A 16270-nucleotide genomic window follows, 5' to 3' on the forward strand; every position below is an offset into this window, starting at 1 on the left:
GGGCTGGAGTATCCGCCAGCTCAGGCATCCCTATAGTCACCAGAATGGAGGTACGCACACAGCAAGGGACCAACAAAAAGATACCAAAAAAAAAGAATGTCCACACCTCTATCTCTGTGGCTCTGTCAGGCGTCCGTGGCTGCTCTGATCCTTTCCCCGCTTGACCCACACAAAATGACGGCTCCTAGAGCAGCTGAGCTTCCCGATCCAGGAAACAATTGATATCTTGCTTCTGCCACAAACTCCCCAGCTGTAAGAATTCCAACCTTCTAAATATTCCTTTATATGTGGTTCAGAGTACTGGGAGCATTCCCTGAGCCTTCTTGGTCCTGTAGTCTGTATTGTTCTCGGCAGAGTTCGTCACTACACTTCCACCCGATCCGCCATCGTAATCCTCTACCTCCCCTCCATACTCTTAAACTAAATTCCCTCTTGAAACCTTGTAAACCAGTCACTTCATGCCTTTATTGCCCCCTCATTTTAGGTAGCCATTGTCTAAGTTGCCCATCCCTATCTACCCTGTATACAGATGGGATAGCATTGATACTTGATGCAAAGACTCTTTCCCTCTCTGTTGGTATTTAGTTAACTACCTCTCTGAGTATCTGTCAGGTTCATCAAATTGTAGCAATTTACCCTTGTTTCCTTTATCAAAAAAGAATATATATATATATATATATATTTATTTATTTATTTATTTATTTTTTTGCCATCTTCCTCTAGTAAAGTTATGATTATCAAGCCATTGAGGCTAGGTCCAAAGGGTACTGTCTGCAAGTTTGGGTGTTCCTGTGCATCTCCCCTCACTTCATATCAGCTGGATGCTTCACTCTCAGCTCTAGCCCACTATGGCTGAGTCCTTGTCCATGGGCTCAAGTGTCCTCAGGTCTCACCACACTTGAGACCAACCAGCCCTTCCTCTTCTCTCTCTCATTTCCAGGTCAACGGGATTCAGTGGACTGTGGTTGAACTCATTTCTTCATTGCTGCCTTTCTCCTCTTCCACTCACCAGTAGACCAATGTGGTTGCCAGAAAGCTTACATGCTTGCTCATGTGTTCCCTTTGAGTTTCAGTCTTAGAGGGGAATTTGTCCTGAAGGCACTTGATTGCTAGCCTGGATGTCTTCCTGGTGAACAGCTTGCTTATTCTTGTAGTAGCCAGTCATGCTGACATTTTTGTTTTGGGTTTTCCCTGATGATATTTCTTTGAAGATGTATTTTCTGTCACTGTAGCTGTTTCAGGCTGGTCTGCTTGTCCTTTCTAGTGGGAATGTCCCACCTCATAAGGTTCTGGATGGGACTCAGGATTCCTTCCACATAAGATCCTGTACACTACAAAGGCTTTGCAAGAGGCCTATTTCACTGGACAAGTTCTAGAACCCCTTTTAGGTATTCCAATCAGTTATAGGTTGAAGACAGGCTTACACGTTTTCTCTAATCATGTTTCCCAACATTCCTTTTTATCCCACTCAAGTGTCTTATTTTACAATAGTAAGCAAGGGAAACTAATATTCATAAGACAGTCAAGCATTTTAGTATTATTTCCCCTCTTCAAGCTATACCTAGATTCCTGTATTTCCAAGGTTGAACATGCATCACTATTTACCTCTGTCCCATTTAGGCCATGCAAACCTGTCTCAGTGTTCCCCTATCTATCTTTTTCTTCCACCTCCTCCCCTCTTCTTGTATTGACCTCCCCAGCACCCAAACTAAATCCCCACCCCAACCCCATTGTGGTTCCCTTATATTCCATTAGTTCTTCCTTCCGTTTAAGACAGTCTATTTTATCCTTTAATCTACCTGACCTTCCCATCATCTGGATCTCTGTTCCTCTGTGTTTACCTTCTTTCACATTGTAATTGTTTTGATCATAGACTGACCTTCCGGATCCTCTGTTCTTATAATTTTAGTCTGTTCTTGACTCTTCCATTTGTTGATTGAGTTCAGGGTGCTGCTGCCCCATATGTCATTCTGTACTTGTTGTCTGTTCTTGTTGGTTCTCAGTCCACAGAACTTCCTTTAGGATGTTTGTCATAGCAGGGTTGGCTTTGGCAAAATCCCTTAGCTTCTCTTTATCCTGGAATGTTTTGATTACACCATCGTATTTGATTGACAGCTTTGCTGGTTTTTCTTTCACGGATTTATATATGTCTCCTCATTGCCTTCCTGCCTGCATGGTTTCTGTTGAGAGATCTGAACTTATTCTGATTTGCTTGCCTTTGAATGTTACACTTCTCTTTTCCGTAGCTGCTTTCAACATCCTGTCCTTATCTTTGACTTTGGAGAGCTTCATAATTATATGTCTTGGTGATTGTCTTTTAGGGTCTATCCTTCCTGGGGTTCGATGAGCTTCAGGAATGCTTATCTTTTCACTTTTAATGATGTTAGGGAAATTTTCTTCCAGAAGCTCTTCAACTATCTCCTCTTGGATTTGTCTGATTCTTCCTGTTCCGGAATGCCAACAGTTCTTAAGTTATTCCTCTTCATGTTGTACAACATGAATCTTAGGCCTTCTTCAGATTTTTAAAATCCTTTTTTGTGTTTGCTCTTCTATCTTAGTAGTGTTGAGAGATTTATCTTCTAGCTCACTAGTTCTGGCTTCTAGCTCTTCAATTCTACTCCTTTGTCCTTTCAGTTTTGTCCATTTCTAATACCTGTTATTAATCATCTGGACCTCTTTCTGTAGGTTTTTAATTGTTTCCAATGCTGTATCTGTCTTATTTGATTGTCCCTGTAGCACTTTCCTAACTTCTTATTTTTCTCAGCTCCATTTGTATAGTATTTTGATACATTTTATAATCATCTTTCTGAATTCCTTCTCAGGCATTTCCAAAGCCTGCCCATCTTCCAGTATGAAGTGTAGGTCTACTTCCAGCTCATTTGCCTCAGTCACTTTATGTCGTTTCTGGACATGTGCAGATATGGTCATCTGCTTCTGTTTTTTGGGCATATTCAGGAGTTATCTATGGCCTTAATACTTAGATGGGTGTGTATTTTGGTATTTTTTATGCTTTCAGAATGCCTCCAGGTAGATGTGATCAGGAAATGGGCTTCGTTTTTCACTCTTCTTCCTGAGAAATTTCAAGATGCCACTGTTTGTCATTTTGATGTAACTTAGGATTTAATTTTCAGCCTATTTCCTTTTTAGTCTGCCTGTTCCACTCCACAATCCCTGTTCAGGTCTTTTTTCTAGTTATAAACAGTTCAGGGCCACCTGTGGCCATTTGGTTTTAAGTGGAAACTGTCTATTTCAATTTCGAGGAGATCAGTGCGCATGCGTAGTAGAACCCTCCGAGGGTGTGGCTGGGGTGTCCGCTTGCTCAGGCACCCCTGTAGTCACTAGGATAGAGGTGATCAGACAGCAAGGGATCAGTGAACAGATACCAAAAGAAAAGAATGTCCACATCTTTATCTCTGCCAGGTGTCTGTGGCCACTCCAACCCTTCCCCTGCTTGGTTTCACCCAAGATGGTGGCTCCTGGAGCAGCTGAGCATCCTGAACTAGAAAGCAATGGATTTCTTGCTTATGCTACAAATTCCCCTAGCTGTAAGCCTTCCAACCTTCTAAATATTCCTTTATATGTGGTTCAGAGTTCTGGGACCATCCCCTGAACCTGCTTGTTCCGGTATCCTGTGTTGTTGCTGGCGGAGCTCCTTATTGCAGTTCCACATGATCCACCATCTTAGTTCTCTTTTGAGTTATATTTTAAACAGGACATCTGAACACTATAATGTAATAACTGGCGATCCAGCACCCTTTTCTCAGGTTTTCTTGGTGTTCCTTGCCCCTCCCTCTGTCCTTTCCTTGGTCTTTCCCTTCTCCTTTTATTGTTGAAGACTGTAGCAACCTGTTAGTGTAGTGACTTTTCCAAACTCTTTTTTTTGACAAACATTCTTTTATTATATTATCACAAACAAAATTACTTTTAGAAAGTAAATCTGTTGATGTGAGACATGCATTGACTACTTTAAATTCCAACATCAAAATTTCTGAAGCTCACTTCTACTTGTTGTTGTGATGTGCTGTGGAGTTGATTCCAACTCATAGAAACCCTGTACAGGGTTTCTGAGGCTGTAAATCTTTACAGATGAGGCAGAAAGCATCATCTTTCTTCCGTGGAACAGCTGGTAGTTTCGAACTGGTGACCCTGAGGTTAGCAGCCCGATTCGTTACCACTGCGCTACAGAGCTTACTTCTAGAGACAAAGCTAAAATAAAGACTGTATGATTCTGAATTACAAACTAAATACAAACAATGCAAAATCAGAGATGCTGTTGCCACTAAGTTTACTTTTTGGTAATCTGGACTTGGACATTAACAGTCCTTTATTTCTACCTAATCTTTTTATGTATCTTTCATTTATGCCCCTTCCTGTCACTGGGGCTGGCTGTGGCTTAGCCTGATACTGAGGTTTTAAGTCAGATGGTATTACTACAAAATCTTAGAGATCCTTATTAAACAAACATATCAAAATATAAAGGTGTTGTTTCTTAATATATCCTTCATTGATGTATATATACTTCTGAAAGCAGCATTTTCATCTGTCTAACCCTCCCCTGAATAATTCTGCACTTATCGATGCACTCCAGATCAAAACCGTACTTTTACCATCCTGTTGTTGTTGTTGTAAAGTGCCATTGAGTTGGGTCTGACTCATAACAACCCTATATAGAATTTCTGAAGAGTGGCTGGTGCATTTGAACCTCCGACTTTATGGGTCAAACCAGAGAGACTCAAATTGTGTTCATTTAAAATGTTTTTTGAGTCCAAACTCTTTGTATAAAAGCTGGATTTTTTGGTGTGTATTGATTCTGTTCCTTTAGTTTGTGTTCATGTAATGTTCTGACAGAAACTTCCTTGAATGGCAGGAGTTAACAGGGCTAGAAATAGGGGGCTGTGTGCTGGAGCTGTCCTTGACCCTTAGCCAGGCTTGTCTCTCTGAGCATGTGCTCAGAAAGCATATGCGTGTGGCTCTCCAGATATGCGCAGGCACCTTGAAGGTCCCAATCTTCCAAAGAAATGCTCTGGTGTTTTAGCCCACACTTCCCATGATGCATCTCAGCTGCTGTCTTTTGCCCCAGTGGCTCCCAGTTCCTTACTTCCCTTGCAAGATGAGCGCTCTGCTTCCATCCTTAGGTGGCTCCTGGGATAGGTTTGAGTAGACACAAAATCGTTTGCACTGTTTACCAAGAACTGGGGACCCCCGTCAAAGCTGGAAATTCAACTGCAGCTTCAAGGAGGTGGAGAAAGACCTGGGCTAGGATCCCCAAACCACAAAGCTATCTTACTGTTGTAACAGCTACAAACCACCAAGTGTTCACCAGTTTCTGCTTTATATGCCGCCTTCATGGTCTCCTCCAGGCAGTCACGTTCCCAAGCTCTGTGAGGATGAGCCAGGGCCAGGGCCTCACTAGACACTGAGCTGCTCTCTTCTCTGCGGTCGTGTCACGGTCCACAGCAAAGACAAGTAGTTTGTTAGGGGAGCGGACACTGCTGGCATCTGAGAGGACAGCTGACACCGCTCAACAGCCCAGAGCACTGAGAAAGCATGGGCCTGGGGTCCCAGGGGCAGCCCCCAAACCCACACAGTGTCCTGAGGCTCAGAAGAACTTATGTGATAGTGCTGTAGTGTGGCCCGTGGTTTTGTACGATTCTTTCTGAAATGGGCTCCATCCAGAACACCAAAAGGAAGCAGGTTTCGGTGTTGGACCTGGAATATTTGCTGATGGTGGGTACTTGTGCCATGGGAGAGCCTAACCCCTCAGGCTGTCTCCTGCTCCTACAATGGGAAGCTTCCACTGTGGGTTCCTTACTACAAAAGAGACTCACCAAGCCTCAGGAGGCAGCTCAGGGCAGGCAGGGAATCCCTGAGTCCTCAGCAGGGCAGGGCCCAAGGCAATGTGTCACCAGGGGCCAAGAATTTTAGGGCTAAAGTGGAAATACTGAATCCAGTCTTTTGTTTGACAGATGGGGGCATTAAGAACTTACGAAAGTGAAAGACTTGCGCAAGAGTGCACCGAGCTCATATCAGACGTAGCCTCAAACCCAGAGCCTCTATAGACAGTGCTGTGCACCACCTCCATCCCCCAGCCCGCTCTCCTCAGGCCACAGCCTCTGAATGGGGTGGCCTCAATAGGACTGTCTAGAGGTGTCACCTGCTTCCTTTTCCTTCCTCCACTGGACTCTTGTCACACAGGCACCTGGAGGGTCCAGTGGCTACAGGGAACTGAGGAGAGACTGAAGGGGAGCTGAAGCAGATGGAGAGGAGGGCCTCTCCCACCGGGTTCTGTGGACTTGCACATGCCTGGAGGCTGCTGGGGGACATGGTTTTAGAGTCAACAGTGTCCCCAGGGCAGTGGGGACTTGGGCTGGTGCACAGGACTGGGCTGTCCACCTGAGCCTGACTGAGCAGCAAAGGTGTGTTCACACCTTCTGGCCAGCCCCCAGAGCCCACAGGTATGAGCCCACAGGTATGTGAGGTACTGAAGCTATAGGGAGAACAGCTGGCCCAAGGCCACAGTGAGGCCTGCTTTTTGGTCCGGAGTGGATCTCTGGATGTGATGTGCCCAGGGAGAAGTTGTGGCAGGCAGGAATGAAGGTTAGTAGCTGCCCAGAGCAGAGTGGCCCTCAGGTTGAGGCATAGAGCTGAAAGAGCTGGAAGGCCAATGTGGTTGCTGCTCTGGGGCAGGATAAGTAGAGGGACTCACAGCCTCCAGGGGCCCTCTAGCCTCCCGTGGAGCTCCAAACCCTCAGAGGAGCCTGTGGCAGAAAAGTCATCAAGGCTGGGGCTCAGGCATGTTAGGGCCCCCATAATACCGACTCCCAGGTGGGTCAGGTAAGTGATGGCCCAGTAACCTCCTGGCCTGGCTTGTCTGCAGGCGATTACTTCGGGATCCTCAAGGAAGCCAGAGTGACCGCATTCCCATTCAGTGTCCTGGACAACCCCATGTACTGGGGCAGCACTGCCAACTACCTGGGCTGGGCCGTCATGTGAGTACCTCTCGGCTGCTGAGCTTCACCTGGAGGATGCCCTCATCCACCTGGGGCTTTGTCTGTGTAGCCGCGAGCCAGCTGTCTCTTGTGCTGCCCGAGTCCAGCTATCTAAAAATGCAGAAGCTGCAGTTGGCTTGGGGGCCGCACATTTTCATCCCTGTGCTGGAATTTAGGGCTAGGAAACACCAGGAAATTCCTGGGCCCCACCAGCCTAGGTGCCCCCATATGGCATGTGCCCACCTCTCAGAGGGACCTTGTGTTCCTGACAGCTGCCTCCCCAGCTCAGGCTGCACCCATATGCTCTCACCCCCATGGTCAAGGAGAGTGACCTAGGGAGAACACCCACCCCCAATCCAGCCCCCCTCACCACCTCCCATCCTGACTGACTCCTGGTGACCCCATGCCTGTCCAAGGAGAATTGTGCTCCGCAGGGCTCTTGGTGGCTGCCGTTTGGAAGCAGAGCTTCCATTTGAAGTGCCTCTAGATGGATCAGAACCACGAGCCTTGTGGTTGGCAGTTAAGAGTGAGCCATTGTACCACTAGTCTGTAACAGGGCTCCCTCCACAAAGGGGGGGGGGGGAGGGGGGCGTTGTGCAAAGTGTTCTGCATTTGAAAACTACTTGCCTAGAACATTTCAGGTGCACCCAAAAACCAAAAAGATTAGATGGGGGACCAAAGTAATGGGTCTGCAATGCTGGAATGTCGGTGTTGAAGTGGTCCTTTCTTCCCCACTGCCTGGGCTTGTGGGGTGGGCTCTAAGGGAAGACTCCTCACATCTAGACTAACCCACTCCTTACAGCTGTCCTGTTATGGGTCTGGGATACCCTGCCCCCCAGCTGTCATATTTGGACTCCTGTTTAAAGCTGCTGTGCCCACCACCCCACAAAACACAGGGTCTGGCATCTCCTCAGACATGGACACCCCTCACTGGGCCTGGATGGGAGTAACAAGATGTCCCCATGCACCCTTTGACCACTGCACCCCATCTCCCACAGGCATGCCAGCCCGACTGGCCTACTGCTGACAGCGGTCGTGGCCCTCGTCTACGTGGTTGCGGTTCTCTACGAGGAGTGAGTGGTGCTTCCTGGGTAGGGGCACGGTGGGCCATGCCAAAGGTACCGACCAGAGCCACAGATGGGCACTGGGAGTGGCTGTGGTGCGCAGGCACCCAGGTGCTGTCATGCTGCTCATGGTCCCACTGCCCCGGAATACACCGTGGTGCTCTGGACACTCGTGGCCCCTCCAACCTCCCACCCCCTTCCGGGACCCCTTTCTACTCTTTGAATATCTGGGAGGGGAAGGGGATCCTGGCCCCTCTCCTGCCATCCAACTCCTGTGGGAGGGAGGGGGTTTTCTACTCTGTGCCTTGGTGGACCGATTGATAGCCCCTCTCCCTGCCCCCATGCAGGCCCTTTACAGCAGAGATCTACCGGCTGAAAGCTGCCAAGGCCAAGAGGAGCTGACGGTCCAGCTGGTGGTGCCAGGAGGCAGCGCTGGGGCCCATCCTGCCCCGGGGTATGCAAACCTCTGCTGCTCAGGAGGCTGCTCCTTTGCCCCGGAAACTGCTGCCTTGGGGGCCTGGTTGTCCCCATGTCCAGACTCTTCAATAAAGGCTTCTGACTCAGCATGGCCCCCTGTCTGTCCATCCTTGTGTCTGAGGGGTGGGGGGCACACCCTCTGAGCAGCCCCTCCTGGACCCTAACATCCTGGTAGGTGGACCCCATGGACCATGGCTGCAGAGGAACCCCCTCCTCTCCTCAGCTGCACCCCTGTGAGGCTCCCAGCCCCAGCAGAACCACCATGGGGGTAGTCTGAGCCATCTCACACCTCAGTGGCTCTTTGGCTCCTCTAGTAGCCAGGCTCCTCGGCCGGTGCCCATGGAATCTGCAGAGGGACAGGGTGTCTGAGCAGAGTCCTCATTTCTTGTACTAGCCCCTGCACTCCTGGTCAGAAGTAACTTACTTGACCAAGCCCTGAAACAGTGCCACCCACCCCCATTCCTGCTCTCTTGTCCTTCCTGCACAGTTCTGGACACCCATGACTCCAGGCCCTTCCTGCTAGCAGGGTACCTAAGCCATCTTCAGAGTCATCATCTCAGCCCCAGGCCTGTCCAACCCCACTGTGTCCACAGGCAGGCCACTGCCCATCCCTGGTTATCTGATGACCTGAAACCACTCATGGGCTTAGCTGGGCAGGTTACTCAGGGCCTGGGCTTGCTTGCAGCCCTACTGTGCACATCTTCCCCTGAGCCCATGCCATACCCAACACCCCCTCACCCCCACCCCCAAGTCACTGAGCCTGGGCTGAGACACTGGGTAATTTCTGAACCTCCCATCTCCCCACCCCCCCTTTCCACTGCTCTCCCCAGCAAGGATACCCAACATGGGGGCTAGAGGCTGGGAGAGGTGTGAGGAAAGGCCTGCCTCAGACCTGTGCTGGTCTACACTACGCCAGATTACCTGACCTGACTTGCCACCTGCCCCGCCCTCAGTCTGAGTCTGGCTCTATTTTTAGGCATCACTTGCACAGCAACAAACCACGTTTGCTCCCAGCCAGAGGCAGGAGAGTGCCTAGGTTCCCCTGGCAACTGGCCTGGCACAGCACCTTGTGGAGCCGTTGTCCTCCTTGCTAGGTAGGAGAGGTTCCTGGGATCAGAGCCTCAGGGCCTCCCCACCTGCCCTGTCTCACCCTCCCCTAGACCACCTACACCCCACTGCTTAGGGGGCCTCTTTTCTGAGCTTCCACCCTCCGTCATTCCAGCTACCAAACAATCCGTGGCTCCAATGTTTTCTAAATGGTCTTGGTTTGTTCACCTGGATATAGGGACCTTGTATGTTTCCAAAGAGTGGCAGGTAGATTTGAACTGCCGACCTTGTGGCCCAGTGCTTATCCTGCAGAGCCACCCCAGGACTCTATCACCCATGTTAAGTCCTTCCAGTAGCTTCAGAGTTGTGTAGTCATCACCCCAGGCCAGCTTACAGCATTTCTCTTCACCCCCAAAAGAAGCACAAACTGGCTCTGAAAGTCCCTATAGCCTCGAACCTGCTTTCTGTCTGTGGGGTTTCTTAATCTGGACATTTGATAAAAACCAAACCCTACAACATGTGGTCTGTGTCTGATCGATGCAGCATGTTTCTGAGATTCTCCATGTGGCGATGTATGTGTGCTTTGTTTCTTCTTGTTTGCATGCTCCACAGTCTGTATCCATTCATCTACTGATGGGCATTGACCTTGGTTTTATCCTCTGACTCAAGAATACTGCTTAATATGCATGTGTACGGTTTGCATATTGTTAAGTGCTTTCTAGTTGGTTCTAATGCAGTGACTCTGTATAAGGTTTCCAAGGAGGGTTCTGCATAGATGGAGTTTTCTCTTGGGTAGAGACGCAGGGGTGGAATTACCGGTTCCACTGGCAGCTCTTGGGCCCGCTGACCTCACCCCAAGATATTAACTTCATAGGGAAGGAAGGGACCATGTCTGATCCAACTTTCCTCCTAACCCCTAGCAAGGAGCTCCCGTTGTTCTATGTCAAAGCTTTGCTGTCACTCGGGGACTTTGTAGGGGTCAAGCAATGCAGGCTGCACAACCGGTGCCCTGACGGGCCCTCCTGCACTGTGCATCCTGCATCACTGTTCACGGCAGCCCCTGGCTCAGTTCCTTCTGGAAAACGGCACCACTTCCAGCCAGGAGTATCCTGGTGAGGCTCTCCTGAGCCATCAAATCACTGTGCACAACCCACACCAAGGGCCAAAGACACAGGAGAGTGGCAAGGGAGGGGGTGACAAAGTGAAAGCAAGACTCGGTGCTGGGAGGAGGTAATGGCTTTTTCATGAGCTCCTGGCTGGTCAGCAACTTCTCTAGACAGCCTACTTCTGGGCAATTCAACAGAATTAACCTGCTCCTGGTTACTGATCAACTCCTCACCACCTGCCTACTCCATCTCATGTGGCTGACCAGGACCTAATGGGTCATGTGCTATCGATATTGAATCTACCCAGGGCTCCACATAAAGAAGCCCCGACAATCTGCTTCTCTCAAGATTACAGCCATGAAGACCCTGGGGGGCGGGGGTGTCTTCTGACGTCAGCACCTAACAACGCTTATTACCAGACTCACTCCAAAACGGTGGGCGTGTAGGTGTCCTCATCTGTGATCACAGAACCAGCCCTACCATCTTTCTTAGAAGAGGAAATTGAAGGCAAAATTAAATTAAACCCATTTCTATTCAGTCCAACTGATAGCCACTAGATGGGGCTGAGTAGAACTGACCCACTGGGTTTTCAAGACTGGTGTGGCGTTATTAGGATAAGCACTGGACTACTAACAACTAGTCAGCGGTTCAAGCCCTATACAGGGTCACTGAGTCGGAAGCTACTGCAAGGCACTTAATCTTTATGGAGGGAGCGCTATAGCTCTGAAGGATCAGTACTGAATTGCTAACCACGAGGTCCCCAAAGATTGACAGGGAAAACCGGTACAGGGTCGCTATGACTCCATGGCACTTATGGAAGCAGACAGCTTTCTCCCACAGAGCAGCTGCTGGTTTCCAGTGGCCAGACTTTGTGTTAGCAGTCAAGTGCGTAGCCACTTACCATGGATCCTTGAGAATCAAGGGGTTTCATGACCCTCCTCCCAGACAGCCCATATCCCTCTGCCTTGTTTACACCAAAGAAGACCTGCCTTGGTGTCCCTCCTAACCCCACACAATGCCAAGAAGCCCACAGAGAACAGAGCGCAGTTCTAGACAAATGCACTCAAGAGACTGGGACGTGGTTTCAGGGTCTTCCTGGGCGCACTCTGATTCCAAACTTTAGTCTCCCCAATTATAAAGTGGGAATGTTTGTAACTGGTCTAGTTCTGACCAAGGAAGAGTAAATCTTTGTTCTTCCGGGAATTGGGGATAGGAACAGGATTGTTGAAGATGCCTGGCGACCCAGTCTGTACTCCAGACCCTGGCTGCTCCTCACCCTCCACTATAATCCTGTATCTGAAGCCTCCCGTCGCGGCTGCCGGAGTTCTCTGCTGCCCCCTGGCGTCATCATCGCGCTAGAAGCCTTGCGGCCGTTTTGCCTGAAAATATGCCACCACTGGGACAGGGGAGAGGAGGGCGGCCGGGGCTGGGTCTTGGGTGATGTTCTGGGCCCGGAAAGATAATGTACGTAAAATACTTGGCCCAGTGCCTGGCGCCTGGTAAATACCCAGCAGATGTTGCTACTGTTACTGAATTATTCTTTTCTGGGGAAACTAAGGCCCAAAGAAAGTACTGTATATGGATGTCTGTGCACTGAGGAATTGGGGTCCTGAACCGAAGTCAAAGAAGGTCAAAGGCTGCAGGGACTAGTGACCGGATATACTCGTTGCCTCTGATCCCCGTGCGGTGGAAAGGCGCAGGAGCGGGGCGCGGGGCGCGGCCGCGGCACACGGCTGGGGCGGTGACGTATCGAGAGGGGCGGGGCAGCCCCCAGGCTGCTTTTAAAAGCGGTGGCGGGGCGCGGAGAACCAGAGATAGCGAACATCTCAGAGCCTACACAGCTTTGCTTCCAGTCCTAGCCGGAGCCCGAGGTGTCAGCACGCCTCACGCCTTCCTGCCGCCTCCGGTTGCTCTCGCGCCTACTCTCGGCTCCGCCACCTCCGTGGCCCCGACACCAAATGAAACTGGCCGCGATGATTAAGAAGATGTGTCCTAGTGACTCGGAGCTGAGTATTCCGGCCAAGAACTGTTACCGCATGGTCATCCTCGGTTCGTCCAAGGTGGGCAAGACGGCCATCGTGTCGCGCTTCCTCACGGGCCGCTTCGAGGACACCTACACGCCCACCATCGAGGACTTCCACCGCAAGTTCTACTCCATCCGCGGTGAGGTCTACCAGCTGGACATCCTCGACACGTCTGGCAATCACCCATTCCCCGCTATGCGGCGCCTCTCCATCCTCACAGGTGAGCCGAAACCGGTCAAGGGGCGAGGGGAGGGAGCTGGCTATGGGAAGGGACGGGACCCCTGGAACTAGGGCGCAAGGAGGGCTCTGGTCAGAGGCGCATCCGTCCTACTCGCCAGCGTGCATAACTCGTCGCGTTGGCAGCCCACTCATCTTTTCCTCTCCCTCTGCGCCCCACAGGAGACGTTTTCATCCTAGTGTTCAGCCTAGACAACCGCGACTCCTTCGAGGAGGTACAGAGGCTCAAGCAGCAGATACTTGACACAAAGTCTTGCCTCAAAAACAAAACCAAGGAAAACGTAGACGTGCCCCTGGTCATCTGCGGTAATAAGGGTGACCGGGACTTCTACCGCGAAGTGGAGCAACGCGAGATCGAGCAGCTGGTGGGCAACGAACCCCAGCGCTGCGCCTACTTCGAGATCTCCGCTAAGAAGAATAGCTGCCTGGACCAGATGTTCCGGGCGCTCTTCTCCATGGCCAAGCTGCCAAGCGAGATGAGCCCAGACCTGCACCGTAAGGTGTCGGTTCAGTACTGCGACGTCTTGCACAAGAAGGCGCTGCGCAGCAAGAAGCTGCTGCGCGCTAGCGGCGGCAACGACCCCGGCGAGGCCTTTGGCATAGTGGCGCCCTTCGCGCGCAGGCCCAGCGTGCACAGCGACCTCATGTATATTCGTGAGAAGGCCAGCGGCTGTGGCCAAGCTAAGGACAAGGAGCGCTGCGTTATCAGCTAGGAGCCTCCTCCGCACCCGCCATGACACATAAGGAGAAACTTTTTAAAGTAAAATCCGCCGCTCTGGCCAGAAAGCATGCCCAAGGCCCTCAGAAAATGGCTTCGCGATTCGGGGAGCCACATCCGCACCGAGAAGACACGGTCATCTGCTCTGGGAGTTACGAGAACTGCCAGGACCACAGCTCTTCCAATCTCTGATTCGCCATTGGCACCACGCCACCCTCATGACTGGGGGGCATGGGCCCAGGGGAGGGTGCCCATACCTTGTTTCTCACTAAGACCTGAGAATGAGAGTGGGTGGGGAAGTAGTCTGGACATTCATCAGCCACCTGCCCGGCTCTAGGGCCAGGCCCAAAGGGGTGTGGTATTTTGTCTGTGATTCTGGGTTGTCATCACAGCTTGTGCCCTTCAGAAGCCAAGTGGTGGTGTGGGTCAACTCAAAACCAAGTGACTTGTTTACATGTGTGTGTGTTACACAGAAAAAAGGGAAAAAAACGCTTCATTTGCACTTTAATAGCAATTCTGGTATCATCTTAGACATGAACAAAATCTTACCCGGGTTTTTATATATGTGTGAGACAGTCTTTAAAGTTATTGTTTGTGTTTTTAATATAAAACAAAATAATTTAAAATGGACAATCTGGTTTTCTTTGCTTTTAGAAATAGCTGGAGGGAGGAAGAAAGGCATGCTAGTGCTCACTAATGTGGAATCAGAACACACTTTTTCCACAATGGAAAACGCCCTTGCTATTCTGGAAATAGCATCCGCAGTTACTTAAGAAACAGCTCCCCAAACTTCCAGATGCCTGGACCCCTCACTCTAGAGTGGCAAGCTGGCCAAGGTCCTTTTATTTGGGTAATGGTTCCCTGGGGGTGTGGCAGGCCCAGAAAGCCAGAACAAGACTTTCCTACAACTCAGTCTATTCCATTTATTTACCTGTACTTTATGGAGCTGTGGTTGCACAGTGGTTACGAATCAGGCTGTGAACCGCAGGGTCAGCCAGCTGTTCTGCGAGAGAAGGATGATGCTTTCTGCTCCGGTAAAGATTTACAGCCTCAGAAACCCTGTTCAGGGTTGCAATGGGTCAAAACCGACTCCAGGGCATTTACCTGCTTGGTGTTGCCTTAGGGTAAGCCACAAAGGCCCCATTTTCTGAGTCTATTGTCCTCTCTCACCGAAAGGTCAATCAAAGGCTGTTTGGTCTACTTTGCTCTGCAAGTGTGTCGAGTTGTCAGGACACCCCAGGGATAGCTACAACAAAGCTCCCCTCCCTGCAAGTCTAAGGAGGCACTGCTGCCCTGCATGGGGGCCGCCTTGCTTTTTCCCTCCCTGTGTGGCTAAGGGCACCTACTTAGAGGTCCATCCCGGCTTGCTTTGCCACTTACACCTCTGCAAACTGAGCAAATCACATCTGCCAAAATTCTTCAGATGCAGAATCAAGAATGCCATCTTCCTGGGACTGCTGTGATGTTGTAATTAGCGCTAGCAACTGCTCAGTAGCTTTAGCAAGTGCTTGGCCCTGTGAGGAGCTTCAGATGCCTCTCCTCTGTCCTGGAGGCCCTCACAGACCTGTACCTCCTCAAACCACCAAAGGGATACCAGGAGAGGAGCGGTTCTGTTTATACTGGTCTGGATGGTGGATTGCACTAGATGGGGTGGGGTTGGGGTGGTGGGGAGAGACAGTAAAAGTAGAGTTTTCACAAATTATACTGTGTACACTCTATACAAAACAAATATTTTCCTGTTAGCTATCTAAGAGAAACCCTGCTGTGGGCTCCTCAGTACACAAACCATGACACCCTGTGAGCAGAGTGTAAGAGAAGGCAGGAATGCATAAGTCATTTTAATTAATACACTTGAAAATGCCATGAGTCAAAACATCAAAGGCAGCCCAGTGCAGAAAAGGTTTTTTTTACCAATGTGGTGGGTGGGGGTGGGGGAGCCCCCTGTCTAACTCAACTTCACAGACAAATCCCAGTGGTTTTTTGTTTTCATGTGCTCCAGGTTTCACAGCATTTTGTCAAGGCCTTAAAACCGGCCCCCACACACTTAGAGACTGATAGAAAATAACTGATTCAGTTAATAGCCCCAAGGCAAAAATGGTCAAGGGACATTGCCCACCTATACTCAGAGCCTGCTCTTTGGTAACAGACTTCTGAAACCTGAGCCACTCAACACTGAGTTCCTACCAAGCCAGCCACCCAGCAGGTGCAAGGACACCTTCGAGTCCAGTGTTCCTGCCAACAAGGTCAGTTGGCAGAGATCTATTAAGCCCCTAGACAGATCAGCACAGGTGATATGTCCATTTCGATATCTAAACAAGATGCAGTTACTTCTCACCCTCAAGAGGCAAGGGAGAGACTGCTCTTGCCTCATTCTGACAGCCAGGTGAGGAACACATGAGACTGGAGTGGAGCTGGGGTAATGAGGGTTAGTTAGACTGGCCTGCAACTGTCAGAACATCGCTGAACGGATTCTCAGAGCAGGAAGCTCGCGCCAGCACCTTAGCGTACACAATGACTTACCATCTGCTGCTGACTCCAGTTGAGAAAGCCAGCCTGGGCTAACAATTCCCTAAACCAGGCACACAGGACATGAAAAGGACAAACTCTG

At 50.2% G+C, this 16270-nt stretch overlaps 2 protein-coding genes across 2 annotated transcripts in view; both read left to right on the forward strand.

Annotated features, from left to right (window-relative positions):
* Positions 1-8455, forward strand: part of PEMT (phosphatidylethanolamine N-methyltransferase) — a 127864-nt gene extending 119409 nt beyond the window's left edge. The window contains exons 4-6 of the mRNA XM_006875544.1: positions 6878-6989; positions 7988-8062; positions 8401-8455. Coding sequence (XP_006875606.1) covers positions 6878-6989; positions 7988-8062; positions 8401-8455 — 242 coding nt within the window. The remainder of the gene's footprint in view (positions 1-6877; positions 6990-7987; positions 8063-8400) is intronic.
* Positions 8456-12598: 4143 nt separating this feature from the next.
* On the forward strand, positions 12599-13713 carry RASD1 (RAS, dexamethasone-induced 1). Its single transcript, XM_006875545.1, has 2 exons — positions 12599-12927; positions 13107-13713. Exons 1-2 carry the CDS (start codon positions 12642-12644, stop codon positions 13655-13657), a joined length of 837 nt encoding a protein of 278 aa, XP_006875607.1. The 5' UTR covers positions 12599-12641; the 3' UTR covers positions 13658-13713.
* Positions 13714-16270: the final 2557 nt, after the last annotated feature.

The sequence above is a fragment of the Chrysochloris asiatica genome, unplaced genomic scaffold (assembly GCF_000296735.1).
Source record: "Chrysochloris asiatica unplaced genomic scaffold, ChrAsi1.0 scaffold00331, whole genome shotgun sequence".
In the NCBI taxonomy this organism is placed as follows: Eukaryota; Metazoa; Chordata; class Mammalia; order Afrosoricida; family Chrysochloridae; genus Chrysochloris; species Chrysochloris asiatica.

Coding starts and splice junctions, on each gene's coding strand:
- RASD1 (XM_006875545.1), top strand. CDS start 12,642: ATGAAACTGGCCGCGATGATTAAGAAGATGTGTCCTAGTGACTCGGAG. Junction 12,928..13,106: donor GCGCCTCTCCATCCTCACAG/GTGAGCCGAAAC, acceptor TGCGCCCCACAG/GAGACGTTTTCATCCTAGTG.